The 15,503-nt window shown below is 42.8% G+C and overlaps 1 protein-coding gene across 6 annotated transcripts in view; it reads right to left on the bottom strand.

The window, feature by feature from the left end:
- Positions 1 to 15,503, bottom strand: part of FRMD4B (FERM domain containing 4B) — a 234,620-nt gene that overhangs the window by 108,604 nt on the left and 110,513 nt on the right. For all 6 annotated transcript variants that reach the window (XM_079958857.1, XM_079958853.1, XM_079958855.1 and 3 more), the window contains 4 exons: positions 10,671 to 10,736; positions 9,326 to 9,420; positions 6,323 to 6,415; positions 4,726 to 4,810 (listed from right to left, as the gene is read on the bottom strand). In XM_079958857.1, coding sequence (XP_079814983.1) covers positions 4,726 to 4,810; positions 6,323 to 6,415; positions 9,326 to 9,420; positions 10,671 to 10,736 — 339 coding nt within the window. The remainder of the gene's footprint in view (positions 1 to 4,725; positions 4,811 to 6,322; positions 6,416 to 9,325; positions 9,421 to 10,670; positions 10,737 to 15,503) is intronic.

Genomic DNA, 15,503 nt, shown 5'->3' with positions numbered 1-15,503 from the left:
CCAGCTGGGGTTGGGGTTGATCCAGGAGAGGTAGGAAGTAAGTAACCAGGGTGATGGTGCCCATGGGAATTGATTAAAAAAAATCCAGATGTGCCTATGGACTTGAATAAATTGGTCACATCTGTTATATCTGTAACCCAAACCCTATACTATTGTTTCTTGATCATGAGATGGCACTGTTTCAGGATCAGCAGAGGTGTACTAACAGGTTTGCAAAACTGGCACCCACCAGGGACGCACACCTGGAGGGGTGCAAAAATCACCTATCAGGCTAAGGAGATGCCTGGTGATGCACCGCTGAGATCAAACGCGGGAGAAGCTTCCCATCCTTCTTGCACTGCTGCACAAAGGGATACGGTAAAGTGATTTTTTTTGGGGGGGTGCCGATACAGCTCCTTGCCAAGGGCGCAAGGAATGGTAGGTATTCTGAGGATCAGTCACTGATAGTTGTAGAAACTGCAATGCATATGCAAGCAGGCACTCTCCGATGCCGACAGGTTATAAGGGCGTTCCATGAAATACAATCCTAAACCAGCTTTAATAGGGAAAAACACACTAAGCATAGTTGACAGTCAACAAATTATTAATTTCAGTTTTAGATTAATGATGTAGAAGGGTAAAGGTAAAGGGACCCCTGACCATTAGGTCCAGTCGTGGCCGACTCTGGGGTTGCAGCGCTCATCTCGCTTTATTGGCCGAGGGAGCCAGCGTACAGCTTCCGGGTCATGTGGCCAGCATGACTAAGCCACTTCTGGCGAACCAGAGCAGTGCACGGAAACACCATTTACCTTCCCGCTGGAGCGGTACCTATTTATCTACTTGCACTTTGATGTGCTTTCGAACTGCTAGGTTGGCAGGAGCTGGGACCGAGAAACGGGAGCTCACCCCGTCGCGGGGATTCGAACCGCCAGCCTTCTGATCAGCAAGTCCTAGGCTCTGTGGTTTAACTCACAGCGCCACCCACCTCATGGATGCAAATCTACCTGCAAAGACATTTTCACCTTGCCTGCTTCTGAGTGAGAAACAGCCAACAAACAGAAGGTGACACTGCCATGCTACTCGTTATAAATACACCTATTGCATCTGTGACCCATATTTCTGTCTACCTCTTTCTCATGCCTCCCACAGAAACTGAGTTCTAGGGACAGCTATTTTTCTCTTTGGCTGACAGGCAGGCTCAGCAAGAAACCACCGCCTGGCACCATCTATCCCGATACCAATTAACACACACCTAGTAAAAAGAGAAAAAAGGTTGTCCTCTCTCAAAATTGTTCTCTACACCCTTAAAGTCTTTAACATAACACTGATGAGCAGCATTACTACATCTGCACATCGTTGCCACTATAACCAGTTCCTCTCAATGCTAGAACATGCAACCAACATTAATATATTCAAATCATATATCTTGGCAAAGTCACAAGAGCAAATTAGCAATGTTTACGTTTCGAACATTTTCAAATTTCTTTAGCGTATATAAGTAGGTACGCATTCATCTGCACACCTGCAGAGATACTCACACCCATTTGTTTTGGCAATTCATTCTCACTTTCATTCCCACCTTGTTCTGGATTTCTTAGTTGTATTTTTTTTTTAGCCTAGCTCCGACATTTCCAGAAAGTACACTTGACAAAGGTCAAAACGCTTATTGGAAAATACTGATGACTCCAACATCTTACTCTTACTGAATCTAGCTGAAGGATGGTCATGAAATTTCTTTAGAACAGGGATGGGGAAGCTCTGATCCTGCAGAAGTCAATGGACTCCAGACATCCCTGACCATGTGGGCTTTCCACCTTTCCATAGGCATCTACTTGGCCACTGTGAGAACAGGATGCTGGACTAGATGGGCCATGGGCCTGATCCAACAGGCTCTTCTCATGTTCACTGCCCATGCTGGCTGAGGCTGCTAGGAGCTGAAGTCCATCAACATCTCCATCCTTCATCATGACACACGATGGATGCTGTTACCTTGTTGAGTAATGCCTAGATGGGAGACCACCTGAAAACCCCACATACTCTGCCTTGAATTCCCTTATGAAAGATACAAACATACTTAAGTTTACTTAAGAAAAAACCTTTGCCTTTATTTCCCCTTTACTTCTCTAATCAAGAACTTCCTGTATAAGCTACATCTGTGCACTTTAACGGGCTATCTACATATCTTATACCTATTTTGAGTAGAGAAGATTTGTGTGCTCACTTAACTCTTCACCTACTTAAGACCATAATAAGCAGAGCTTGCTAGATCAGGCCGATGCCTCATCTTGTGGTTTTTTTTAATATTAAATTTTTATTATTTTCCTTTAAACAGCTTTCCAAACAATACATTAATCAACATAAAACCCCTTTTTGCTCTGCCGAGCTTATGACTTCCCTCCTTCCCTTCAACCGGTATCCCATATCAAATCCAATCGTGCAATCTAGCTCTTTACTATATGTCTACAGGATTTACTTCAATCCTGCTAGTGTCTTCAAATTTTTACAGTTATCACAGGCCAATGCCTCATCTAGTCCATCATCCTGTCCTCACAGTGGCCAACCAGATGCCTGTGGAAAGCCTGCAAAGTGAACATGAACGCAATGGCACTCTGCCCACCTGGAATTCCTAGCAATCAGTATTCAGAGGCTTGATGCCTCTGACAATGGAGCAGAACACAGCTATCATGGCTGGCAGGTGTTGATAGCCTTACCCTCCATGAATCTGTCTAATAATCCCCTTTAAAAGCCATGCAAGTTGGTAGTCATCACTGCCTCCTTTTCTCCACTCCAAACTGCCCTCCTCACACCCTGCTTTTTCCTGCAACCAACACTAGTTTTGGACCTTGCAGGGAGACAAACTGCATTGGGGTGCACTTTTAAGCAAAGATATAGAGTAACGAGTTATGCCCCTCTTCCTCACTCTGTTTCAGTATTCAAAATCTCACCCAGTGTGCTTTCCTTTTTTTAAAGCAAGCCATCAGGGCACTGTTAACTACACTGGGCACAGCGCATAACACTTTGAGAAATGTTTCTGTGCCTCTGAAAGCAATGATTCTTATGGGTTTGAAGAGCGTAAATAGTAAATGGTGTGGCAGGAACAGCAATTAACTGGACACCAGCTCAGGCATCTATTCATATTTTTTTGTTGCTGCGGCGGTCCAATGACGGGAGCATCAAAGTGGTTAAAAGGGAAAACCCCAGTTGCTAGAAACCCTTTAGAAGTATGTCTCTTTAGAAGTTCTAAAAATAGTGCGCTCCTGCGGGGTTGCATTCCTAAAACAGAGGGCAAAAGTGTACTAACCCGCTAGGTGTCCTGCCTTATTTTGTGCTGTCATGCATCCACTGACAAACGTCAGTAGCTTTCTTTTTGGACATGAGGAAAAGGCCAAGCAGCAATTTATGGGAATGGCTGAGAGGGCGAGTCAACAGCAGGTGGAAAATATGACCACATGTTTTAATACACCTGTGAGGCTCCATCCAGCTGCTTGCGCAGATGGGCACCTTCATGCGCACAAGGGCCTCCTCATTCATAGCTAAAGGCAAATCCCATTGCATGCTAGAGCAGGGCCATGGCGTTCATTCTGATAATGTTTCCATTTCAGTAGTCTAGTGGACAGCATGTCCCTAGAAGATGTAAAAAATGTTTCCCCTCCAGCTGGCCCTCCCCTTACACTGGGAAGTCAGCCATGCAGTCTCCATAGCCCCCACCAGCCAGTGGTGTTCTCATCAGCTCTGTACTTTGGGCAGGGAAATCAGAATGCAGGAACACTGCACCAGTGAATTTACTAGCTCACAGCCATGTGGGTTTGCCCTACACCTGATGCTAACTTAAATCCTGAAGCCTTAGACCAGGGTTTCCCAAACTTGGGTCTGCAGCTGTTGCTGGACTACAAGTCCCATCATCCTTAGCTAGCAGGACCAGGAGTCAGGGAGGCTGGGAATTGTAGTCCAAAAACAGCTGGAGAAATCCTGCCTCGGACTCCAAACAGTGGGCATAAGTTTCTCCTCTTCCTTCTTGCCACTGTGACAGAAGAGAGAAAAGCAGGTATGCTTCTGCCACCTGGCATCTGCTTCTGGAGGCTGAATGAATCTGCTGAATCAGCAACCAGGTGACTCAGTGGCTTGTTCAGATTCAACAATGGGCCACTGTTCAGCGTTGCATGAGTGAGCCTCGCAACTCATGCGACGTGTGCTCCTGCTCCCCTCCTGTGGCGTGGTCATGAGGAGAGAGTTGAAGCTTTTGCTTCCAGTTGCAATTAACTTCAGTTACATTGGACCATAAACTGTGGTTAATCTTCCGACTGTTTATTAAAACAAGCCAGCTTCATAAATCACAGCTTGAAGACGAGCTTGTTTATGTAAACCATAGTTAAGACTGGTGGTGCTGGAGAACCTTTCCCAGCTTGAGGGCTTCATTCCCTTCTAGGCAACTTACCAAGTGACACATGCCTGGAGCAATAACTGTTAGCTTACTCTCACATCCCTCTCTATCCTCAGTCCAGGCAAACAAGAAGCCCATCAGAGTTTAAAGACACCTTCTAGACAGGAGTAAGAACTCAGTCTCTCTGAGGTCTCACAATACTTCATTCTTGCGTTATTTCTGGAACTTATCCATCCATTTCTGTTAGTTACTTCAGGCAGAATGAAAAGTATCAGTAGTGTGTGTGTGTGTGTCCCCATATGATTGAACAAAGTTTATTTTTACAGCTACACACATACAATTGTACAGGAAAGGTGCTAAATTACCTTATGTACACAGGACTTTGCATTCAGGAAAAAGAGCTCAACTGTGGTTTTGTCCTTCAGAAAGGAAATGCTTTCAATGTAAAACCTAAAATAAAGAAGGAGAAAGTGACTTTATATTACAGTACTTCCAGCTGTAAACGAATAGCAATCTGCTGGTTTGTGCTATAATAATGAGAACACCAGATTAGGGTGATGCTTCGATTGACTTTATGGAATAATCATGAGAGTGATGTTGCACTAAAGTCCAGCTTTCAAGATTCCCTAGGCATCCACTGTGAAAACAGGATGCTGTTTTCAATGGGCTACTGGCCTGATCTAGCAGGCTTTTCTTCCATTTTTATGTTCTTATGGTTACTCAAATACAGTGCAAAGAGGGCCAACGGGCCTGGCGCCTGAAGCCAGCTCCCTACAGAGCACATCCCTTGAGGATCCTGCCATCTAACATTCTGTGGACATGATCAAACCAGCATAGATGTCGCTGAGACAGGAGTGTGAATACGCTGGGATTGTTATGGGTGTTTTAATATTGCTGTTACTATTGCTGTATATATGGAATGTTGTCCACAGAGAGCTGAGAACTCAGATGTCAAAGCAGAGTCATCACATAAGAAGTTTCTTATCACCATAAAATGAACAATGCAAGTCAGAACCACAGACAGACAAGGCGGTGATAAACTTATTTCCTGTGGGATATGCTTTCATTATTCTGAAGAGCATGAGATGTCCATTATTAAGCTGCCTCTTCAGACCATTGCTATTTTAAAGAATATTTCATTAGCTGAAATGTAAAGGAGATAAAACCAAGCCAATGTGTGGTGTGTTTAGCTCAGAAGGATACTTTAATTATTTGTGAGTTCATTGCCTTAGATCCCAAGATAAGTTAACTTAAGGTTTGTGGGAGGAAAGTTCTCTGTCGCCCCCCCCCCCCAGCATTGAAAGGTCTCTCCAAAGGATTGGGGGCCATGCCTGAACAATATGGGAAGCAGCAGAGGTACTGCTGGGGGAGAGGAAATATCACCCCAAATTGGGCAGATTTTTCTCAGTTTAACCTATCCCACTGAGTTGTTGTGAGAAGGAAATGGGGAGGTATGTGGGAAGAAACGTATCCTGGCCTTGGAGAAAGGGCATGATGCACACATAATAAAACAATACAGTGTAAGGAGAGTCAGCTAAAAACTAAGAAATTAATGAGTGGGTGGGTTTGCGTGATTAGATTTATAGAAGCGAGAATTGGAAGCCTTGGGGAGGTAGGGATGCAGAACATTTGCAGTCCTGCAAGATATTCCTTGAAGAAAGGGTTCTCTTTAAAATCTGCATTGTGTGTGTGTGTGAGAGAGAGTATATATAGCGCATTTTGAGTCATCTTACTGAGGTTTAAATAAAGAATTTAAAACGTGATGCAGCATGTTCTGTTAGGAAGTGATAGGCAAGTGTGACAAAGTTGCTCACACAAATGACACCACACACAAAAAAACCCCACAGGAACCAACTGGCTATTACCCTGCTGCCTGTGTGTTGAAAATTAACTTACTTCACACAGGCACACTCAGAATGGCAGCCTTACTTTGCCTGGTGCTTCTAAGTAATCATTACTCACCTGACAGCAAAAAACAAAGTTGCTGGACCAGGCTTCTTGGGCAGATCATGATCCAGAACTCTGTGATCTAACTGCAGCCAGATATTCTGACCTCTGGAGGAACAAAAACGAAGCACACCCCCCCCCCCCAAAAAAAACACAGGGTTAGAGACAGGAAAAAGAAATGAAACAGGTTAGGTTCAGAGCGATAGAGGATGTATTTCAAAGGTATAATAATCGGAACATGCCGCCCCTCCCCCACTTTACTGGTTTTTAAACAAACCCTGAATTTTAAATTTAATTTTAAGCAACTTTTAAAAATACATAGTGCTTTGTATTGCTCTAACCACTACTGTTTTAACCACCAAACTCCTGGAGTTGTTGTTGGTTAGGACAGCATGCAGTGCACACAAACTCATCCACACGCAAACAATCTATACTGTATATTATATATACCAGAATGTGGGTCATTATCTAAGGAGTCACCTGCCACTTCACCAGCCCCAGTTCCTCTGCATTAAGAAATCAAGCATGACAGCAGGAAAAGGCCAATTGTTTTAAGCAACTGTTATTTATACCTCCCACAGCCAACGTGGCTTCTAACAGATTTGCAATAGAATCTGTGCAGAAAGAATAGCACTGCAGATAGGAAGGACTCATTTGCAAGCAAAATGTATTATTAACCATCAGGTCACTGCCCATAGAGGGTCTGAGTCACTAAGTCCTTGCCACAAGCACAGTTTGCCCTGTGGATTTTACAGGAGACAAAGTGATGTCGTCCATCCACCATGTGGACTGTGTTAGAAAACTGAGATAAAAAGTTCTAATTGAAAAGGGCTCGATTGCCCTCTGGTGGTTGCTAAATTCATACACAAAATGCAACTAAATGGAGAATCACATCGACATGAGCTTTCAAGCTCCCTGTAACTTGTCAAAGCAAAAGCTGCTTTGTGTTGTAAGGATAACACTAGGGCCAGCCCAAGACATTTTGCTGCCTGAGGCAAAGAAGAAGATGGTGCCTCCACTTAGGTCCTTGTACAGAAGCTGGCTGAATTAGAAACTGAATCTGGTGATGAGATAATGTGACTGAGGGCAACAGGCTGGTGTAAGGGGTGCATGAAAGGCCATGAATCACCCACAACTCTGTCTTCCAACTGAGAGAAACAACCAAGGGGCTGCAGCCACTGCCCCACAGCATATGCCAATCTGAGGCAATTGCCTCATGCTGCCTAATGGTAGGGCTGGCCCTGGATACCAGTCATTTCTGTAAAACTTAAGAGGCAATTTCTGCAAGATCACCGGATGGAAATGCTACTGGGCAGGAGGCTGGAAGTGGGAAAAGTATTGCCACACAAACAGCCTGTCCAAAAAACCCCCCCACACCTGAAAATAGAATCCCAAAAGGTATTTATAAAAAGAAAGCATTTTCCGTTGGTGGAAAAGACAAAAGACATATATACAGAGACAAATAAAAATCCCCCCACCCTCCGCCTCTATTTTCCAGGAAGGCTTTCCCAAGTGTGAAGTGTTCTTCCAAAAATATACTGATGACAACACAGAAATCTTCAGGGAAATTTAACAAGGGTGATAACATGCAGCAACAGGAAGCCCAGCACTCGTGTAACAGAAGGCATTGGCTCACATGTTAGCAAAAGGGTAGGAGTGCAACTTTCTGAGATGGGAATGCTGGAGATGGGTGTTTAACCCTTTCCCTGATCACTGTTTCCCTGCTCCAAATTGCCCCTCACATCACTTCCCACCACTACAAATTCCCACCTGAATGTATGGAGAGGCAAACATACATTTTGAATCTTGGGTGAGAGAGAGAGAGCTGGAGTGGAGAAGTGACAAACAGGAAGTGCATTAAGTACTCTCTTATACTACCATTTGTCCCCACCAAGTCCCCAAGAAGTGCAGCTGTAACACTTCTGAAACAGGTGATTAATATAGACTTCTGCACCCACAGGAGGAATATCTGATGCTGCCTTTCTAGATGCATTTTGAAGCTACACAACTGCAACACAAGAGTAACTGTGTAATAAAAGCTTTATTTCCTTACATATATACACTCCAAGTTTTGTTTTGTTTTTACTCCATTTAAGGAGCCTTCACACATCTGACAACTCATGATAAACCATTAAAAAAAAAAATCTAATGTAAAAACAAAGAAAGACGCTGCAGTACCGTTATCACACTGTAACAGCGTGCCTTAAAAGCAAAAAATAAAAAATAAAAAAAATAGCTGGCTGAAAAAAGCAGACAAAGGGAGATCAGTCTAGTAGTGAAAAGGCCATGGTGATGTGTCCCTACCCACTGTACTACAGAAAGCTGGGGGGGGACACAGCAGGACTTCCCTCAATGAACTAAGCACGCATGCAGGGTTATGTTACATTGGAGAAAGCAATTCCAAATATACCCTTGTCCAGTGGCAATCAGTATTGTTGAACTTCAACTCCCATAATCCCTGGCAATCAGTATTGTTGGACTTCAACTCCCATAATCCCTGGCTGCATTTGACAGGAGCTGCAGTTCAATGACAACAGCAGCAGGAGGGCACCATTCGGCTACCTGTACCCTAGTCCCAAATCATGTACTGCATGATGGCAACTTCAGCTGGTGTTTCAGAAGACGGTCCCAACTATTTACCAAAGTCTGGAGGAAGTAATGGCTGTGGTTTTTCAAAATATTTTTTGGTCTATGGACAATTTCTCTGTGCAGTGCCTTTTTCACTGGAGTTAATATTTGTTGTGCATGTGGTTGGATTCTGCTTTAACTCATGAGCCTGTTGGTGGCCTCCTGCTACAGGAAACTTGCACATTGGGATATTTTCTTGGCCAGTCCCCAGAAGTCAGTTAATTGTGGAAATGAAACAGACAGTGACAAAGCAAAGGCGCAGCAAATGGAAAGCTATTATTGGCTACATTATTACCCAACAATTAGAAAATCTTTTTTTGAAGAAGCCAATCGTCATTCTTTGGCAACTAGCTCAAAACAGTGGTTTACAAAATGCCTGCATAAACTTACGTATCATCTATGAATGTTATCCCAAAATACTCCTTTTCTTTGAGGTTGAAATGGGAAGCCACCAGATCCAACAATTCCCGTGACAAGAGCTTGGGCTATTGAAGAGAACGATATGAATTAGATGGCATTCTTGCATCCTGTACATAACAAGCTATATTTGAAACAGGGCTATGGTCAAGCGAACCTTACAGGTCATGGAACCTTTGTTGTTGTTTTTTGCTTTTACCCCCAACAGCTCTCTGTGCAAACAGAAAATGTGTGTTAAGACCACCTCCTCTTCTTGTACAAATATATCTACTTCTGCAGCCATGGTGCATGATGATTTTTAATGTTTGTTGTAGACCAACTGAAATCAATGGACCTTTAGTGTGACAAAGTGATTTTTTTGCATGCGATGATACAATATACATTATATCAACAAACCTTATTACCTATGTTACGAATTCTCGTCTATCTCCATATTATGGGTGATGGGCAAAACCGGAGAGATTCTTAGGATGTTGCCATACACCAGACTATCAGACTATTTCTCCATCTAGTCCAGTACTGACTGCTCTGGCTTGCAGCAGCTCTCCAGGGTCTCTGAAGAGCCATAAGCTCAGTGGTACTCTATTGCATCTGCCTTGGATGCAGAAGGTCTTAGGTCAATCCCTAGCATCTCCAGGTAGGGCTGGGAGAGGCTGCTGTCTGAAACCCTAGAGAGCCACTGCCAGTCTGGGTAGACAATATTGAGCTAGAGGGATCAATGGTCTGACTTCCGATAAGCTTCTGATGTTCCTATGACAACAATGAGCCTGTGTATATAGAAACACCTGGCTTTTGTGTGGCTGGAGCATAACCTACTGTACAGTTGTTGCTCCACTCACCTTTTGCCTCTGGTCGCACCCACCACTGACTTACAGCTCCTTGAAAGTTGCTTATGAGGGAATGCAACCTTCACCAGAAAAGAGCTTCTCCCACTAACGTAAAGACTAAAATCCATACAGATCATGTACCTACCTTTAAAATATCAAAGCATCATTATCTTCAACATCAAGCAGTGGCTAATGTGAAACTGGCAGTGTGATCCTATATGTATGTGTACTCAGAAGTAACTCCCACTGAATCCAATGAGACTTACTACCAGGTAAATGTATACAGGTTGCAAGTTACAGCATAATGCTCACCTGGCTGAGGTAGGTATTTGCCCCCCCCCCCCCACAGCTGGGCTTTTCAGCTAGTGCATCCCCAGCTTTTAAAAAGCGAGTACCCTCTTAGAGCCATTGATAGAGACCACTGAACTGGAGAGGCTGGTATAAAGCAGTACTGAAATGATATAATGATGCCAGAAATACAGGTGTCTCACCTGAACCAGCAGCTCCAACTTCCTGTCATCCAGAAGCTGTACCTGACAGTGTCTCCCTTCTGTCATCTGCAAAGTGAGAGAAGCATAATTAGAAGTAGAATGGACTCTCTGCATTTCAAATAATTGGAATAACTGTCCTTCAGGTACTGCTAAGGTACCTATACCAGGCATGGGGAATCTCTGGTTCCTGGGCCAAATTAAGTCTACCACGGTCCTAGTTTGGTCCACTAGACCGCTATTCTCCAGCCACACTCACCTGGCCCCACACCTGTCATTATACAGTATTTTCTTCTGTTTACTCTGTTATTTTGTCACCAGTGAAGGCCCACCTGAAATATTTTCAAAGCACACTCTCAGGCATTCCACTAAGTTAGTTTGGGTGGTTTGAAATGTTTAACTCTTTTTCATCCAAGAACCATTCCTGACTGAAATAAAACAAGGCATTTCCTAAACAAGAATCAGTACAGCCTACACTGCACAGTATATGTAGATGTTCTCCTGAAATGCGAGACTTACTTCCAAGTAATAAAAATTTACCATTGGAGTCTGACTTCCATAACATTTCCGACATGAACTTCCATCACAAAATCAAAAGGACTTTATTAACCAAATATGCTACCTTAGGCACTTACTTGGGAGTAAGTCCCATTCTGTTTCAAGGAAACTAAGAACACTGCCTTATCACAGGTCAGATTCTTTCATCTGTCTAGTATTGGCAGTAGCTCTTCAGGATCCTGAGAATGGTCTTACCACCTGCTACCTGATATTTTTAGGCTATCTTCTCTCTCATAACCACTGAGTAAAAATACATGTGATCTGGCAGCCCATCTCTTAATAGGCTTAATATGCAGATATGGTGAACCTGTGGCCCTATAGATGATGTTGGATTCCTACCCCCAGCAGCCTGAAAATTGTCATGGATGATTGGAATTGTAGTCCAGCAACATCTGGAGGTCCACTGGTCCACCATACCTGCTGTAGTGAGATGGATCTACAGCCTTTGTTTGGTTGGTATACGTGTTTTTAAGTTCAACATCCTAATTTCTAGAAGGACTCCGTTAACTGAAGATTTGAAGGGGAAATCTTAGACTATCTAAAACTCAGCACTATGTTTTAATCATGGCTGGCTGTGTTGTGAGCTGGTAGATTAATGAAGGGTCCCAGAAGACATACATGTGCTGGTTGCTACAATGGCTGACTGAGGAACTTGTAAGGTCAAAAGAAAAGGGAACAAAACACAGCGTAACTCCTTTTCGCTTCCTCCTGCTCTGATGGAGAACAAAGGTTCTTTCTTCAACTTTTACAAGACCAAAATAGTACACGACACAAAATGTTGAATGTTCAATTTTCTGTCAAGTCAAAACGTTAGTGGCTACGGATTCCATGAAGGGTCCCAGAAGACATACATGTGCTGGTTGCTACAATGGCTGACTGAGGAACTTGTAAGGTCAAAAGAAAAGGGAACAAAACACAGCGTAACTCCTTTTCGCTTCCTCCTGCTCTGATGGAGAACAAAGGTTCTTTCTTCAACTTTTACAAGACCAAAATAGTACACGACACAAAATGTTGAATGTTCAATTTTCTGTCAAGTCAAAACGTTAGTGGCTACGGATTCCACGTGTCAAATGCCACAATAATTGAAGAATGTTTTATTCCAAAGTGACTGTCAGGAAAAGTTGGGGGAAAAGAGCAAACTCTCCACAATGTAAGCTTGGTTTTCCTTCTGAAACCTCAGAAATTTGGAATAAAACCTGCAGGATATTTATGCTACTCCTCCACAGGAGCAGCATCCTCTTGATGCACAAAAACATGCTGTTAGAGGCAATATTTTTAGATCCCACCGTGTCATCAAGTTATATGTGTCACCAAGTTATACACCCAACAAATTTAGATGCTATATAAACAGGAAGCATTTATTTTTTTTTACAAAAAAGAGAGAGCGCCTAATTTAGGAAGTGAAAAAGCAGGGACAAACCTATCTTTCTAAATACAGAGTAACTTTGTAGCAAGGAGGTCTTTAACGAAGGTATTTCCAAACTTGATTTGTTCTTTGCCTAGAACTGAGATTTTATCTCCTCTAAGACAAAGCACATTTGTTTTGGCAAGTAACACCTGTCACCCTCCTCTCCTCTTCTATCACAGGATTGTATTTTAAAGTTGCAAAAGTAGATGCTTTTTTTTTTTAAAGAAAGGGGTAAAAAAAAAAAACAACCCAAGCATGAGTGCTTTCATTTTCAATCCATCTGCAGAATCTCAGGTTGTTAGTAGCAACCTATCAGCCGCTCCCCTCCCCATAAAAAAAAGTGAATGTATCTGCACCTGCAATTTGAGAACAACTTTTAAAACCCCATGGCTTTTAAATAATCTGTTTCAGAGGTCTTACCACCTTTAGATATGATGCAACCAAACACAGGGCCTTTTCGATAGTGGCACCTTAGTTGTGAAATACTTGACCAGTACCAATTTAGCTAGCTTTCGGTGACCAGTTTTATTTGCCTGACCTTTCAATAGATGATCAGTTTTATTTGAGCTGTTCTTTTTCTGTTGTTTTGACATTTTAAAACATTTATTGTTCTATTTAAATTTAATTGTTACATTTATTTTAAATTGCTTGTTCTCTTGGAAACTTATGTCAAAAGGTAGAAAATGCTGCACCTTGTATAAGACTTTTTTCAGATAAAGAATGCTGTAAAAGTTTGGCTCAGACCTACATCTTGCGTGTCTGTGCATATTTAGTTAATTTAACATAGTTTCAAGACTACAGTATGACTGAAAGCAGATACCAAAATGCATGAGCTAGTTTTGTTGGAATTATTTCCAATATAGCTCAAAAGGTTTATAGGTTTGAAGGGAGGATTATATATATATTTGATTTAAATTTCCAAAAGATGATAATATGATCCTTTCCTTTTTAAAATATCCAGAAGGAATATCCCCCATTCCTCCAGCCTTTTTAGCTAAACTAGCTAAGCTTCTTGTGGAATGTCTCTCTGATTTAAGAGTGGTTTATCTCATATTAGCTTAATCCTGTTACCAGATGAATGAACATAAACCTTGGTTAATTCACTCTTAATTGAAAAGGAAAAGTGTCTGTGTAGAGTTGTGCAACTGTTACAAAACTGGATTAAACCTCAGTATCTCATTATAGTTGATTCACATAACCAAAATTCTACCACTTGCCAATGGCAGAATGCAGAGGGGAGGGGAATATAAGAAGCCACATTTTAATCAGGAGGTCTTGAATACAAAGGAAAGGACCTGTCAGTTCATGTTATAAAGTAATGAATAAAGCAAATTTGTTCTCAAAGTCGCTAACTAGCTTGAATCCCGTGCAGCTAATTGACAAGGGGAGGGAATGCAAATTTGCCCATTTCTTCCCCAAGACAGTTAATTTTTCAAATATTGATTGAAGAAAATCTGCAATGTAACGTTTGAGTTCCAATGGACTGAAAATGCAGATCAGTCAAAACAGACGGATTGAGATCAATACTATACTCCCTGAAGACCCCACCCAACCTACCCTGGTGTGAATCGGCAGAGTTAAAGTGAAGCCCAAAGTATATGTTGTTATAAGCAGCACTTGCCTCCTCTTCCTCTCATTACGTACCAGTAACGTAAGGAAGCCACTTGCCATGCTATCACTGCACTCAGCATTTCCTAAGCCTATCAGCGTCCAGTAGGAGTCAGGATACAGCAATGTTTCAGGTCCACCTACGTCCTACAGACTAGGGTAGGCTCAGTTCAAGTTCTAGAGGAAGGAGTCAAAGACTCCAAAGGCAGGTAATGTAACCAAAGGAAGGCAAGAAGTCAAATACCCAAGAGCTACCAATAGTAGCATTATTCTGGAAAGAGACTGGCTTCAATGGAGAGCAGTACCACAGACGGGAGTAGTCCCTCTGTCAGGCATTCTTCTTCAACAAAACCAGTAGTGGATGGCATGATGGAACAGGTTTGTTTACCTGACCCCCTGGCAAATGAGTCACTGCTGCTTGCCAGGAGGGGCAGCAGGGAGGGCAGTGTGGTGTAAACCAACTGAGAGGAGTACTGGGTTGTCTCCACTGACGTGTTTGCACCACGAGTCATAACAGAGTGGAAACAAATGGACCCAGTTTCACTGGTGGTCTTAATTCACCTCCTGGCAGCATCACAGAATCATAAACTACTAAGCACATCAAAACTGTATACGGCGATAAATATTTTGGGATATTTTTGGAGATGCAATAAAAATGTTTTTTAAAAAGTTGAAGTGTGAGTCCCAGAAGGATCAGGAATGGAGGTAGATGGTGCACTGATGGAGATCTGTGGGAGAATGAAAGAAAGACCACACCAATTTGCAAGCCACGTTCTTAACTTGGTTGTTGTGGGAACTGGATGCAATGGCAGGGGTGGGAGGGTATGCAGAAAGCAAGACACGAAATCAGGTAGGGAAGCAGAAAGATACGGGTTGGGGAGGGAGACTGGTAGCGGTTGTGCTTATGGTCACACCAGGTGAGAAAGAACTAGTGGATTTCCAAGCATGGGGCCCCATAGTGTAACATGGGAGAGTGCTGCTACTTCTTCACTAAGCAACCCCAAGAGGCTGACCAGATGGGGAACTAGTGCAAAGCTTAAGGGGGCTCAAACCCAGCCAATGCCGACACCTACAAAACCAGATGGAGAAAAAGAAGACTAAACTGCCTGGGACCTGAAGACTGGCAAAAGGAGGAGTAAGCTGGCTGCAAGAAATAAAGTCAAGGTGGTCTTCTGCTGGACCCCATCGTTGTTCTCCCAGGGCAAGCAGCAGTCTATGAAAAGCATCTGCAGCTTAATGCCTTTTGGCTGATGTTTCCATTG

The sequence above is a fragment of the Podarcis cretensis genome (assembly GCF_951804945.1).
Source record: "Podarcis cretensis genome assembly, chromosome: 2".
Classification (NCBI taxonomy): domain Eukaryota; kingdom Metazoa; phylum Chordata; class Lepidosauria; order Squamata; family Lacertidae; genus Podarcis; species Podarcis cretensis.
This window is presented reverse-complemented; position numbering and strand designations above follow the sequence as displayed.